We start from the raw sequence: 14,835 nt of genomic DNA, 5'->3' as shown, positions 1-14,835 counted from the left end.
TGACTGACAGATTTACTTCTGAATACAAACTGCAAGTGGACCATCATACTTGATCTATGAAGTATAGTTAAATAGAAGAATATTGCAAGTGAGAATTCCTTGTATTTGTGATTATGTTTAAGATTTGCCAAACAGATAAGAAATCCTTCCTTTTTTTGTGTGTTCCTATGGATAGATCAGCAAGATAATCCAGATGAAACCCAGTATTCAGTCATCTGAGTGTCTTTTAGTTAGACTGAACTTCTGTCTTCATTTAAAAACATAATGGTTGTAAGAATGTTATCAGAAAAATAATACTGTTTTAATAAAATACAGTTTAATGATCCAGTGTTATAATTCTTCAGTGAATTGTTTAGAAAAATACTACACAATGTGTATTAAGATTACATATGAAAATTAATTTTATTTAAGGTATTTATTAATAAATGCAAACCTTTCCTTTTGAAGGGAGCAAGTATATCGGAAATAAAGAAACAGTACCGTGCACTCTCCCTAAAATACCATCCAGATAAAGGAGGAGATGAAGTTATGTTCATGAGGATTGCTAAGGCCTATGCAGCGTAAGTTTCTTCTTTACCTGTGAAAAAAGGGAATCATAATATTATGGGGAGAACAGCCTTTACAGTAAGGGCAAGGATGGCCTAAGCAGGCAGGAAGAAATGTGTTCAGGTACATAACAAAAGTCAAAACGTGTCTTCCTGCAATGTGTATTTGCTTTGTACAAGTTAGGAAGGATAATTTGTTTTGCACCTGTCAGAATACTGTAAGATGTTAGTTCTTTGTGTTAACTTGCATATCAGCTAGGAAAAGTGTTTCCAGTGTAACATATATCTTAAAGATGACAAAGAACAAAATGGGTGTTGTGATTTTTACCAACCGCTGCTCTGTTACAGCAGTTTTGAAGTGATGCTTAGAAAATATATTTACTGTTGGTAAAGCCAAAGAGTAAAAGACTGTACTTTAACTGTTCTGGATCTGTTTTCTCTCAGCTTGCCCCTACCCCTGTCCAGTTATGCTTGCCGTGAAGTCCTGATTTTTTAACTTGTGACTGTTTCATAATTCCTGTATAGCTCTTAAAAGCTGAGTCCTTGAATCTGCTTTTACTCTAGAGTATTTTACTAACTGAGAGATGTCAAATATGAGAATTTGGTATAAACTAAATCAAAACACAGGAATTTAGATACACAGTTCAATCACAACACCAGTGGGATTCCCGTTACTGTTGTCTCTAATACACTCACTGTCACAATGCTGACTGGAAGGCGTGTGTGGCTTCATGCCAGCTGGAGCCCATTGTTCTCTACAGAATTCTAGTTGTCTGGTTTTTATACTCTGGTGGATTGAGCCAGGTATTTACTCCCTCCATGCTGATGTGTCAAACTTGAGACATTCATAGTTTTTTTATGCACTCAAAGAGAAATGTTTATACCACAATTTGATCCCCTCAGCTGTTGGTGGGTTTTTTTATGTAAAACAAAGGCCACTTTGTGTCCCCTTTGTGCTGAGGTGGAGTCAGCTTCTCTGCAGCAACTGTGCTGAGTCACTGTCGTCACAGCATGTCACTCTTGCCCATTGCCTCTGAGACTTCATCAGTTATTGGGGTTTATTGGGTCAGTCACATCATCGGAGAACTTAGGAAGTTGGTGATTTCTGCTTTGAAGTCAGTTGTGTGTGTGGTTAACCTTAATGATGGAGAGTCCTGTTTGGCAAGAGGTGGGAAGGAGAACCAACACCATGCTCACTTGAGCAGTTTGAAAATCATACTTTTTGCTTAAACACATCTCTGTTGCTTTAAAAATCTTTTCAGTAGGAAATTCTCGTATGCCTTTTTGAACTCCTGAAACATATAAATTATTTGCTTTGCAAGCCACTACTCAAATACTTGGTGCTGCAGTTTGATACTTCAAACACTAGTGCATGGGCTGTGGTAGAGGTATATTGTGAGGTAAATGATGGTGAAGTTCCTTAGCCATGCTGTCTTGAAATATTATAAAAGCTGCCCTTGGTGAGTGTTTGTCAACAAATGGGAGACTTAGAAATGATCAGGAGAGGTGTGACTTCTTCACTGGGTTTCTTATGTGAGATAAAATTTTTCATACAGTGAAAGCCAGGTATTCTGTTTTCTAAAGCAGTATTGTTCCTTCTAGTAACAGGGATTCTGTCAAGGTAGCATATGACTGCCAAAAAACTCATTACTGAACAGGCACAGAAACTGTAATATTTAGAAGGCAGTGTCTTATTTAATAAGAGTATTAAATTATGAAATTTGGGAGTTCCAGGGGAAAAAACCCCAAAACAACCAAACACAGGCTGTCAAAGGCTAAAGGTCTAGAATAAGATGAAGGCCTCTATGGACTACTTCTGATCAATCTTCTATCTTTACCTTCCTTCCAAAAAATAAGATAAATTTCAAACTCTTTCAAAATTTTCTGTGCTGTAACCTGGCATCAAGAAATATTGTGTTGTGGTGGGTATGCAGCCACTGTCATGAAAGGGATATGTGATTGTGCCATCTTCTTCATGTGCATCTTCTGTGTCTGATTTTCTGTCAGAGTCCTTAAAGAATTCACCTGTGTATCAAAAACAGCAGTATTGTTTCCTACTAGGTTTAGTGTGAAAAAATACCAGAAGCTGTTTAGATTTCCAAACCACCTCTAAAGGATAGTATGACTGTGACATTTTAAAGTTTCTAGTTGTTAATGGTTTAGAGAAACGTATTAACTTAATCTCTCTTCTTGTAACTAGCTTAACTGATGAAGAATCACGAAAAAACTGGGAAGAATTTGGTAATCCAGATGGACCACAAGGTAACAGTTATGCATGACAGAGGTTCTGTAATCGCTGCACATTGAGATGTGTAATATGTGATCAGTCAAGAAGCACTTATATAATAACTTCCTCCTGGGATTAAAGCAACATATCTGACCAATTCTTTGCTTGTGAAATTGGCTCTGGGGGTGGTGGCAGCGTAAGGCAATAAAGAGTTTGCTTCTCAAACTTTTTATTGTGGTAAAAAGAGAAGAATTTTTTAAATTGGCTTCAGTAAGTATCTAGGGAGACTTGCCAATATTAGTGGAGGTATAAGCAGAAAACAGAATACTGCTTATCAGAAACTTATCAATTTTAAACATTTCTTGGTATTTATGATCAAATACTAGAGATGTATATTGAAAAATTAACAACTAGCCATAGTGCAATAAACACACTTTGGAAGGATGTACATGGGGATATTTCTGGCCCAGTTTCTGGGCAGGTTGCTACATGAAAATAATTGTGGTGATGGTGTGTTGAAGTTTTACAGTAGGTGATCCAAACTAAATGAATTTAAGATTGAAAGTTAATAATTTTTTCCCTACTTGCAGTTGTGTGAATTGCTTGTAAAACACCTTTGTATTGTTTAAGTGGCCTACTAAAGAAAAATGTTGCATGTTTCTAGCTGATACTCATTACAGGCAAAATGGAAACATGCCATTTGTTATTGCAAGTTATACAACATATCTGTGTAGAATGAGTTACAGCCAGACTGGAAATAATAAATGGAATTTGTAACTTAATTCTGAGCTTACAGAACGACATGAGGGTACTCAGTCATCTGTGCTGTGAATTCTACTTCTGAATTATATCCACTCAATAGGACATTAATTTTTAAAGTTAAAATAACAGCCCTAGTCCTGAACTGGTGTTTCAAAGAAATAAAAAAATTCTTCCCTCTTCCTTCAAAAAAAATCTTTGCCAGCTATATCACAGTCTGACAAAGGCATTTCTGATGGACTAAGGAGGTGAATCAGCTTCTTTAATCGCTGTGTTTTATAGCATAACAGATTTCTATCAGCTCCTAGCTTCTAGTACTTCCTTAAGAGGTCTCTATCCCTCTTGCTACAAAATACAGATAAAATCTAAAATCTTTCTTCAGAAATGCTGTCACAATATCAGCAAAATGGTACCATAAATTTTAATAGCTTCTCTAGGACCTTTCTGGATGCTAAATTGATTTTCACATCCATAAGCTACTCACTTAATGTTGACAAGGCATAGAATTTGAGGTTAGGCAGTTGTGTCAGTGTCCTTGAATGGACCTGAAGCTGTGACTTCAAAAGAAAACTCAGCCAAAACTTGAGAAGGCACAAAGATCCTTGGTTGGCTTAGTGATTGTATTCACAAACCTAAGAGACTTTGCATTCCCAGAAGACAGAATGAAATTATTTTTTGGCAGGCTAGCATTTCGTACTGTGAACCTTAAGCCTTCTGCTCTGCTGAAAACTCTACCTCAGACTCCAGTAAAGCTAGAATTCTCTGCTTTATTTCTAGACCTCTCATTATTGTTTGAGACATATGAAGAGTGGGAGAAGTCCCTGAAGTTTTCTCTCTCTCTTCTATTCTCTAACCTTGTTCCACATTAAAGTGTGAGGGGCTTTCTAATTTAGTGGAATTTATCTTCTCTGTATGTATATATGTGTGGTGTAAAAACATGCACCCAAGCTATGTATTGTAGTCTTCTAGTTCTGTATAGACAAAGAAGTATTGCTAGTACAAAGGAAAACATGTTGTTTTTCTTTTAAGCAGGTCCTAGAAATGGATAAAGCCTTACTTTCTTTCCACTGTTGGTTTCATAGAACTCTTAGTATTGGGATGGATAGTGTTTGCAAAATTTAATTTATTACCACCTGTGTCTGAAAAGCTATTTTATGCTACTCTTTATTCAGATCTGTATACTGGAGATGTTAGAGAATCACATCTTCTGTTTTCTGTAGCCTAACTTCTTTTGAATTGAAGAGTGTTCCTCTTTCTTTTTTACCAATTACACAGAAATTTGAACTGACAGAGGGTCTTGTGTTTACAGTTTACAGCTTAGAACGTTTTCTTAGTGGGACAAACCAATAGAATTTCCCATAGAAGTAATTTGCTCAGATAATTTTCCTGCAGTTCATTTGCTTACATAAATATAAGTATTTAAACTGCTGAAAATTCTGCAATGCAAAATTCACAAATCTTTAAAAATTTTATAAAAATTTTTATAAAAATTATTTTTTCTTTTTTTCTGACTCCAATTCTCTTTTATAAAAAGAAGTATTGCCCATCTATTTCACTGCAATATGTTAAGCTAAAATATTTGGTATTTCAGGTGTTTAAGTCCTGTTATTGCATACTTGGCATATTTCTAATTTGTTTCTTGATTTTGCTGTATTTGTTAAAATTTTGCTTATTGAAGTAATAAACACGACCAGGTTTTTTGTGGGTTGGTGGTTTTGTTTTTTTGTTAGACATAATGTGACTTCAAAAATGTTTCTCAGTATTTTATAATGAACTTATTTTCTTTCATCCTACAGCTACAAGCTTTGGTATAGCTTTGCCAGCTTGGATTGTGGATCAGAAAAATTCAATTTTGGTGAGTCAGCTTACTTAGCTTAAGATTTTAAGGTGAACTTACAAGTGATTTTGAAAAAAAATTTGCTTAATACTGCATTTTTAGTCTAAACACATTAATACGTTGGATCAAGTGCACATCTTTGAAGCAAATTTCAGGAGTCGTGAGTGTTAAGAGTAGTTTAAATCTAACGTTTGAGAGTAAAGTGTCAGTATGTTTGGGTGGATCTTATTCCAATGACAATGAGGTTCTACTGTGGTCACCTTTGCTACAAAGTGTGTGTTCACACTTGCAAGGTAACACAGCTGCATGCTGGGCTTCTCTAGTTCCATTTGATTTGCTAGTGATGCTCTAATCTAAATGTATTTAAATGTTCTTCCTGTTTTATTTGTTGCTGCAAGGTGTTTTTCTTAACCACTTGATTTCTTTTCATTGTTTGTCTGCTGCATCACAGTCTTGCTGCCAACTTTTTATTTATTAAAGAAACTGACCTGTGACATTGTGTGAATCATTTCAACTGATTCATATGTGAATCACACTAAACTGACACTCCTTTTTTAAGCCATACCTAGTTATATTACTTGTAAGTTGCTCTTCAGAAATAGTGACACTATTATAAGCTTATGACAATTTTTAGTAAGCTTGTGATAATACTACTTGACTATTTTAGAATAAAGATTAAACAAAAGTGCTATTAAGTAGCCACAGTATCTAATACAGTATGTTTTGTATTATTTTTGTAGGTGTTGTTTGTATATGGATTAGCATTTATGGTTATTCTTCCAGTTGTTGTGGTAAGTAGTATCTGATATTCTCTCTATAACCAAGTTGTAAACAAAGCTGTCATAGAGTTCTCATTCTTACCTTTCGTAGAGGGTGCAAGTGAGGTGTTTTTTAACAGGTGGTGTCTTCTTTTATTGTGAAAAAAGTGTAACTGCTATAGAGTTTCCAGAAAAATGCAGTGCCATGATAGAGAGAGGACTCCAAGGAAAATACTGGATATCACAAGAATTATTAAGTTATGTATTTGTCTTGTAACTTCTTTCTCAAGAAAACTATTGAGGTGATGTAAACTCAAGAAGATACTCAGTGGTGTAATAGTAAAGACTGAGATGTCTTTAGCTGGTGGTGCTAGAATGAATACTGTAGGTGAAGGAGATGGTTATTTCGTTTTTCCTGACTGCCTCTGTTTAAATAACTTCAGTTTTTATTGATCTTCTGTACACCATGAGATCTGCCCTTGACATTGCTTTGTGTGAGGAATCAATTGGTAGGTGAGTGTTATTTCAGGGCTTGGGTTCGCCCTACAGTATTGCTTTTGAACAATTTTTCTTACGCAGTGATTGTGCATTTGGGGTGTGGCATGAAGCAAGACTCAGAAAAGTGACACCAAAAGGCCCTCATGTTCTTGAAAAGAAGATTTTAATTTGAAAAAGTGTTCTGAGGTCTTGGCAGTTGCTTGCATCAGTGTGTACAAAGACTCACACATTATTCCTTCCCTTTGAGTCTCTCTGTGTAATTGAAAATTTAGCTTAGAAGATTAAATATGCTGACTTCAACAAATGGTTGAATAAAAAGTCTAAAATCCAGGATGCAAAAAAATGTCATGCCTTCCTTTTAGGATTCAGTTGATGCTTTTTTATATACACATACTTTTAGTGATTTACACCGGGTTTATCATAGCTCAAGTGAAGGGAAAACAACCTTGTTGGTACAAACAAATGTTCTGAGCACAGAAAAAGTATTCTACCTCTTCTTGCCCCATACCAGATGTAGACTTATATGTTCAGACTTGTCACTGCAAATTTCTTTTATAAGTCAATGAAGAGGAATAGTCATTTTTATGGAGCATGTTATTTTATCATTCCATTTGAAAGTAGTCATACAAGATAATTCATGCCTCTAATAGGCCTGTTTCACTTTTATGAATCAATAAAGAAGGCAAATTTAACTGCATTATAGTCATCCTATGTTTGATTGGCATCTAAAATAAAGTAAGGCTATTTCCACCCTTTGAATCCAGATTAATGAGAAAGGACAATACTGATAAGTAGTTCTTTCCAGACTTCCACTGACCTAAGTAATGTTTTGTACATGAGGCGAGAGACAGGAGCTATATCTGCAGAAGCAGTTAGGGCAGCCTTTCTCATGTAGATTTGGACTGGCTAGGTACATTTTTCTTCCAATACCTGCACAAATATTTGGTAGCTGTGGGATTATAATTAATTTTTTTATGCAGAAAAACATTGTAGAAAGTTGTGTACTATTTTGTATCAGCATTCATCTATTCATGGAAGAATCAAACCTAATTTATTAAAAAAATTGTTGGAGCCAGTCCTTGAGTATTTCCCAAACAATTAAGTAGATTGCAGAATTATTTCCATAATGGGGGAATTCCTGTTATTAAACTAATAATAGTAAGCATTATTTACTGCTTTACTGCTTGATGCTCTTCACTGATAGTAAATTTCACAGCAGATTGAGGAGTGTCTTCGATGTGTTTTCTTATGTTAAATGAGCTTTGCTTATAGGGAGGAGTGTAATGAACAGATTGCTGTTTATAACCCAGCACATCATTTTTCTGAAAATATATTAGAGAGTACAACCACTGTAGAGTTCTGTAATCTGAATCACTGGTGTAATGCTAATTAGATAATTATCAGAGTGTTGCTCTTCTTCTGTCAATCTGAAGGTGTATGGCTTAATATTGACAATTAACAGCAAGGGTCACATGCCACCTCCAGATTCCTCTTCTGAAAAGCATTTTGTAGTCAGGTGACTTAAATCACAGTTTTGCAAATTTTCTCTTAGTGAAAGAAATCTTTGTTCTTGGTTTGGTCTTGACTTGCCTGAACTAGATTTGAATACTGAGTTGCACTGTAAAGAGTTATCACATCATATATAGAAAGTGATAAATTGAGTGAATTTATTGCTTAGTGGATTTATTAAAAAAACACCAGAAATAAACCAAGCAGTGTGTATGTGTGCAGGTGTATATGCTGGGGAAAATTTCTCTAGGCTAGAGGTCATTTAAAAATGTTTAACATTAGATTTTCTCAGATTAATTTATCATTGTGCTTTTAAAGTTCATGTCAGCGAATATATTTTGTTTCCCTCTCCTTTCTAAAATTAAGTTCACCTCAACATATATAATATCAGCTGGGTTGAGTTTATCTGGTTGTTGAGGGACATGAGGTTGTGCAGTATGGCTGTTTTGATGCTTCCTTAGCTGACCTCAGTCTGTTCTTGTTGAATATTTCAGGGTTCCTGGTGGTACCGATCAATACGATACAGTGGAGATCAGATTCTCATTCGGACAACTCAAATATATACATATTTTGTCTATAAAACCCGGAACATGGACATGAAACGTAAGTAAAAGCCACCTTGAACTGTAGATGTGTTCCTCTGGAAGTGTTAGTCTGCTGACATTAAAATACTTCTACTTCATAGGCCTTAATTAGGCTAAAGTAATGTTTCTGGTTCCTTTAGAGTATTTTTAAAACTTAATTCCGTTGCAGGTGAAGAACAGTCTGTAAGAAGTTAATGTTTGGGAGAGGAAATTGTATATATATATATTTATGTCTATCTATACATGGGAAAAAAAAAAAAAAAAGAGGTATTGTATGTTGGGAAAAACATGCTGATCTGCCTGTAGCCCTCATTTGCCAGTAGGAGTCAAGCTCTGTGTGTTTTCTTCTGTTAGTATAAAAAAAAAAAATTTAGGGGCTTCATACAATTTTTGTATGCATAAAGAATGAAATAGCATTTCCTGTTTTTAGACGTTAGACTAGAGAGGTAAAATTCTGTTCAAAAATTGCTATTAATTTAATTTTATGTTATTTTATTACTTATTTGTAGCTTTCAGTATAATTCCTTTTCTTGTCTACTCCCTGATTCTAAAGTAATAACACTCCCCCCCATTTTTCTGAGGAAAACTGTATTTTAGTATTAGATGTATTTTGTTGGTCCAAAATTATATCTTACAGTTTGGGGGCTGGAATAAGCGTGAGGAATTGGCACAGTACTACTTAGTTCTAGATTGGACTTAACTAAATTGCATGCTCAGAACAATTGAAAGGCAGAATAGAAGAACCCCCAAAGCCTTCTGAAGAAGTGTTCATAAATATATTTTCTTACTCCTTTGAATTGCACTGTTTTTCAACTTTAAATTTGCTGGAAGATTGCTGAAATCTGCTCTTGATCCATCCTTTTCCTACAGAGCAGAAATGCTTCACAGGTGATCCAAATGGTGTAGGGAATAAGAGTATGGAAAGATGTTATCCTTTTATTCACAGTACACATGGACTCGTTTGTGGGATTAATTCAGACCATTTTATACTCTATTTTGTCATACTCTTATGGTTTTTCCTATCTTCTGTTAGGTGAGAAAAGAGAGAGTAGGTGAGACTTTAGAAGTTTAGTGAGATCACTTTCTTTCTTCAGACTTGTTCTTTAAAGTAATTTGTTTCATACTGAACCTCGCTCAAGCTGTGAGGCTTGCTGTGTCCCTCCTAAAAAGTGAACTCTAGGTTAAATGGCCTTATTTAAGGACTTATTGTGGAACTACCTAAAAGTGTTCAGAGGCAGGTAATTTTTTTCTGCTGAGGTCTGTTGTGCAGTCTGAATGAAAACTGAGGTGCAGCTGAGGTGGCTTAGACAAACCACACAGTGATCAGGTAAGGCTTTTGCTTGGTTGTGAATTCCACTGTAGTGTGGTATATCAGTGTCAGCAAATATAACCAAACCAGGCTAGGAAAAGGATGAGATAAAGCTTCATGACTTGCCTTGTTTTAAGGTATTTTTTTCCAGCTTCAGCACAAACAAACCTTGAGAATCTCCTTTCCTGGAGATTTTAATTTTTCATCTTAAATAATGGGAAGATATTTATAGTCATCTGAAAGTCTTCAATATGCTGTGCTGAGGAAGTGAATAGATAATTGAGCATGGAAATGAAAATTGATGCTCAGGGAACTTGACTCATTGTTACTAGTTTGAATTCACTGGGCACTGCAGGTAGGCAAAAATAACTTCGACTTGCTCGTAAGAGCACTAGCTTAAAATATAAGAAGGAAGCTTGAGTAACTACTGCTGAAAAAGTTATTTTAACTGGAGCAAATGATTGTTTGAGCTCTCTTGTGTGGCTGAGGGGTCTGGTATGTTCATGAGCGGGAAGCTCACAATGGGACTAAAATACCCAGTTATCTAGGGCTTTCATTTTAATTACACTACGGAATGTTTTGTGGTAATATGGATTTTCCTAATCACATTAAGAAAAGAGTGGTCCATCATCTTTTTGCCATTTGTTTGTAGGATTATTTGACTGCTTTTTTCGTAATTACAATAATTTTTTTGGTGAATTTTCAATGCTGATTGAGCAGAAAATGGAGCTGAAATTTTATCCTTTCTGCCTTCCTCTTCCATGCACATTGTGGTATTGCTGCAGGCACATGGGTTGCTGAGAGGAATGGTTCTGTGAGCATGCAGTAGTCAAACTGCTGTGCAGTGGTTTCTGCTTGTCCTAATGAAGTGTAATTATGTTTTTTTCAAGACATTAAGTGTCAAATGCTGGACTTCGTACCATGCAAAATTGAGCTTTGAATAATTTGTTTTGTGCCAGACATTGATTCCTGCATCCTTTGCCCTGGGGCAGTAGTAACTGATCCATGAAGTAGAGGGCATGGGTATTCATGGTTGTTGGGGGAGGAGTGTTTTATGGGGGATAAGTTTTATGACTGAAGGTTCTGTAGAAATCAGTTGGTGGCTTTAGGATGTTGACCTTTTCTTTGTCTGACTCCAATTCTCTTTTCAGGGCTTATCATGGTTTTAGCAGGGGCATCTGAATTTGATCCTCAGTACAATAAAGATGCGACAAGCAGACCAGCAGACAACATCCAGATACCTCAGGTCAGTCATGTCTAGAGGTGTTTTAACTGTCCTCTTCTAGGGAAGAGGGAGGTGATGGTTCTGGATGACCAGCTAACAGAATTCAAGTTCTTCAGACATTAACTTTGTAGTGAGGCAACTGTATCCCTTCAGATATATGAGCTAGACTTGATTTAAACATTTTAAAAAGAAAATATAGTATTAATGGTGCTAATGCTTATTTTAAATGGAATTGGTTTAGTATATAGGCTGCTGTATTTGACTTTTGGGGAGGGGTAAAGTAAATAGGAAATTAGTGTTAATCCTTAAAAATGTTGAGAATTGACTTAAGGAGGTGATCACCATTTGATGTTCTTTTAAATCGTCAACACAAATCTGGTTGAGTGCGTTACCAGTAAAATAAAATTACTATCCAATGTCTGAATTAGTAATGTCTTTAAATATCATGAAGATTCCTCCATGAATATCTGTTCCCCTCTGATTGCCTTTTATATTAATTTCCATTCAGTGTTTCCAATGGCATCAGAGATGCTGTAAATGCATACTGCGGCAAACAATTTTTACTAGCAGAGTTTTAGAAAGACTTATTTAGCAGAAACTAAGGCTTTGATTTAAGAAGTTTTAAAGAACAGTATACAAAATGCTCCAATGAAAATGTTTTGAGTTGAAAAAAGAGGGGGAAATAGTGTCACAAATATAATCTTTGCATGCACACAGTTGAATTCTCATGTTTTAAATGTGATGTAAAAGTAAGAGATATCTCAGTCTGTTTTACTCAAATGTCTTTTTCTCTTTTACAAGTTATTTATCTTGTTGTGGACTTTACTGCAATTCCATCTTCTACTCAAAGTGGGGTATTTCAGCCACTGAGGGAGCTGAAACATGGGAGCAAAAGGCTGGAAAAGACCTTGATCAATGGTTCTTCACCATGCTGTTGCCAGCATTGGCATTCTGCAAGGCCTTTTATGTTTAATCATTCATTATTTAAAAAGCAGTCAAGCCTTCTGTAACCATATCCTGCTGAGAAGCTGTTTCAGAACTTGCTGTTCTAATGATTAGGAGTCTTGTTTGTGACCAATTTATATCCTTGGTTTTTATCATCACCATTCTGGAGTCTAAACTATTCTTGCTGTGTGTATCCTTACGCATCTGTAGACAGAAGCAATAGCCCATTAGTCATCTTTTTGTCTTTGTTTTGCTAAACTAGAAAAAGTGCTGTCTTTCATTCCTCTCTTTTCCAAAAGGCTCATTTTGCTCCTCCTGCTGTGTGCTGAACAGGGTACTGTTCCCAGTTGATAGATTTCTAAATATTACATTATTTTTGATCTGCTTAGAATTGTCCACAGTTTTCTATGTTAAATCTTAACAGTGCCTTAGTTGGTGGCACTACTATTCCTGTATTTTTGCAGGGAATGACTTTCAGCATACTCTTTTCCACAGCTATTTTACATGGGAGTTTAGTACAACTAGAGTGGGATCAGTAAGTTTTCAGAATTTCCCCATCTTAGGTATCTCTGTTTTCCAGCTAACAGGTTCCCATCTTTGAGCTGCTGTTCTTGTTAGTATGCAAGTGCGTGACTTTGCATTTTATAACAGATTTTGTTCCCTTTCTAAAGGTCCAGTATTCAGTGTCATCTGTGGTTTTTTTCTGACTGTATGACAGAACAATTAACTGAAGCATCAACACAGAATGGTATTGCTAATAGCTTCCGCTAGTATGTCCTGGTTTTGGGGCCATGATCCATTTTTCACAAAATTCTCGTTTCTAAGTTTTCTGCTCTTGATCTGGGGTTGCACCAGGATGTGCTTATAAGAAACTTCTTATAAATTTCTTATAAGCACAGAATCAGAAATCTTTTTTTCAAGTGTGGTGAAAGATTGGTGAAAGACTTTTTTCAAGTGTGGGGAAAGACTGATTGGTGTAGCTTAGCTGTTGATACCCAAAGTTCTCTTTTTGTTTTAAGATTTTGGAATTTTTGAGCTTAAAAAGTGAAGCTTCTGGGCCATGTACTAATGCTACTTTATCTGAGCTACTGTTACTTATGCCTGTTTGAACTGTGGGGAACAGGAAAAGTCATCCTGAGTAAAGAACACCATGTTTTTTTCAAGTTGGTGTGGTTTATAGTGAAGTTAAAATTTTCAGCCTACAAGGGATTTCAGGCTTGTAAACCTCCTTCCTGTTTTATCTGAAATTATTCCTAGGGAAGTTCATTGTGTCTTAGATGGGTGAAAGGTCTCAAGGTGATGTTGTTGCTGGTGCATATTAAGTTCAATGTAAATGCCTTAGAAATATGGTTGAATCTAGTAAACGTTGGCAGTAGAATCAGATATTAAAAATATTTATCTGTCAATACAAACTTATTTAACACTACATAAGACAAGTTTCTTGCATGCAAATCTTTACATCCCATCTGTTCACACATTGAAAAAAGGTATATAAAGACACTTTTTTACTTTTTGGAGCTGGGTTTTGAATAAAAATGGCTAATTATTCATCTCTACAGAAATTTCCAAGGAAAAGTTACTTAAACTCTTGTTTTTGTGAACGTGCTTTTTTTTTTTTCCCTTGTGAACTCTTCTCCTGTATTTGCCTGTATTTTACAAAAAAATAGCTCTTTAACCTTTTTTTTATTTTTTTTTAGCTAATCAGAGAAATTGGTGGCATAAATTTAAAAAAGAATGAGCCTCCTCTCACCTACCCTTACAGTCTGAAAGCCAGAGTTCTGCTCTTGACTCATCTTGCCCGGATGCCAGTTCCTGAGGTCCTTGAAGAAGGTAATGACTTCTCCCCTAACTGGAAACAGAGCAAAATGCTGCATACTAGAGTACTTTTGATTTTTGTCTTACAAAGAGTTGAATGGATCTCTGCTCAATAGTCTGTATGCAAGCTGCTTAGTTTTTCAACTTTAATGACCCCTAAGAGCATTTACTTAACATTTCCTCACTCTCCTGACAGCCCTACAATACTGATATTTTACTTTTTAAAACTTTTGGCTGTAAATACTGCTTAGATAAATTGTTTTTGATTTTTATAATAGAAGAAAAAGTTAAACGTGAAGTATATTTGCTTTTCAGAGCAAAGAAAACCAAGGTCAGCATAATGTTGCTCTCTATAGCATTTCCATGTGTATTTATTTTTGGAGGTGTTTAGCTCACTATGTGAAGTAAAGATGACAAGATTAGAACTTTAAATATCAGTTACCTGTGAACTTTGGTGTGTGTTTTGGAATTTTTAATACTTTTCAATATTCAAACAGAAATGTTTCTAAATTCATTTCTTAAGTTTCAGCCATGAGAGCCATAGTTTTAGAATGACTGGCAAAGTTGAGATGTTCTGCGTTTTAATGGAAATAAAAAAAACCAAACACAAACCAGGGAAAATGCTTTGCTTCAAATTTTTTAGTTCCTTTCAAAAGAAAAATAATCACCTTTAAAAAGACATGAAAAAGATCTCACCTTTGTTTTACTGTTTGTACTTAGAACTTCACAGAACTACATTTGAAAGAAGTTGAAACCTTGCAAATAATGTTTTTTGCAAAACTGGTGTTTCACTTAAAATTAAAAATCCTGGTTTTAACCTGTGA

General features: G+C 35.4%; 1 protein-coding gene across 2 annotated transcripts in view; it reads left to right on the top strand.

The window, feature by feature from the left end:
• The window catches only part of SEC63 (SEC63 protein translocation regulator), a 54,651-nt gene that overhangs the window by 18,657 nt on the left and 21,159 nt on the right, over positions 1-14,835 (top strand). For both annotated transcript variants that reach the window (XM_021553824.3, XM_021553825.3), the window contains exons 4-10: positions 448-560; positions 2,746-2,807; positions 5,328-5,386; positions 6,109-6,159; positions 8,628-8,736; positions 11,178-11,272; positions 13,894-14,026. In XM_021553824.3, coding sequence (XP_021409499.2) covers positions 448-560; positions 2,746-2,807; positions 5,328-5,386; positions 6,109-6,159; positions 8,628-8,736; positions 11,178-11,272; positions 13,894-14,026 — 622 coding nt within the window. The remainder of the gene's footprint in view (positions 1-447; positions 561-2,745; positions 2,808-5,327; positions 5,387-6,108; positions 6,160-8,627; positions 8,737-11,177; positions 11,273-13,893; positions 14,027-14,835) is intronic.

This window comes from Lonchura striata, chromosome 3 (assembly GCF_050655825.1).
Source record: "Lonchura striata isolate lonStrDom1 chromosome 3, ASM5065582v1, whole genome shotgun sequence".
Lineage (NCBI taxonomy): Eukaryota > Metazoa > Chordata > Aves > Passeriformes > Estrildidae > Lonchura > Lonchura striata.
Note: the sequence above shows the minus strand (reverse complement) of the source record. Positions and strands in the feature narration are given on the sequence as shown.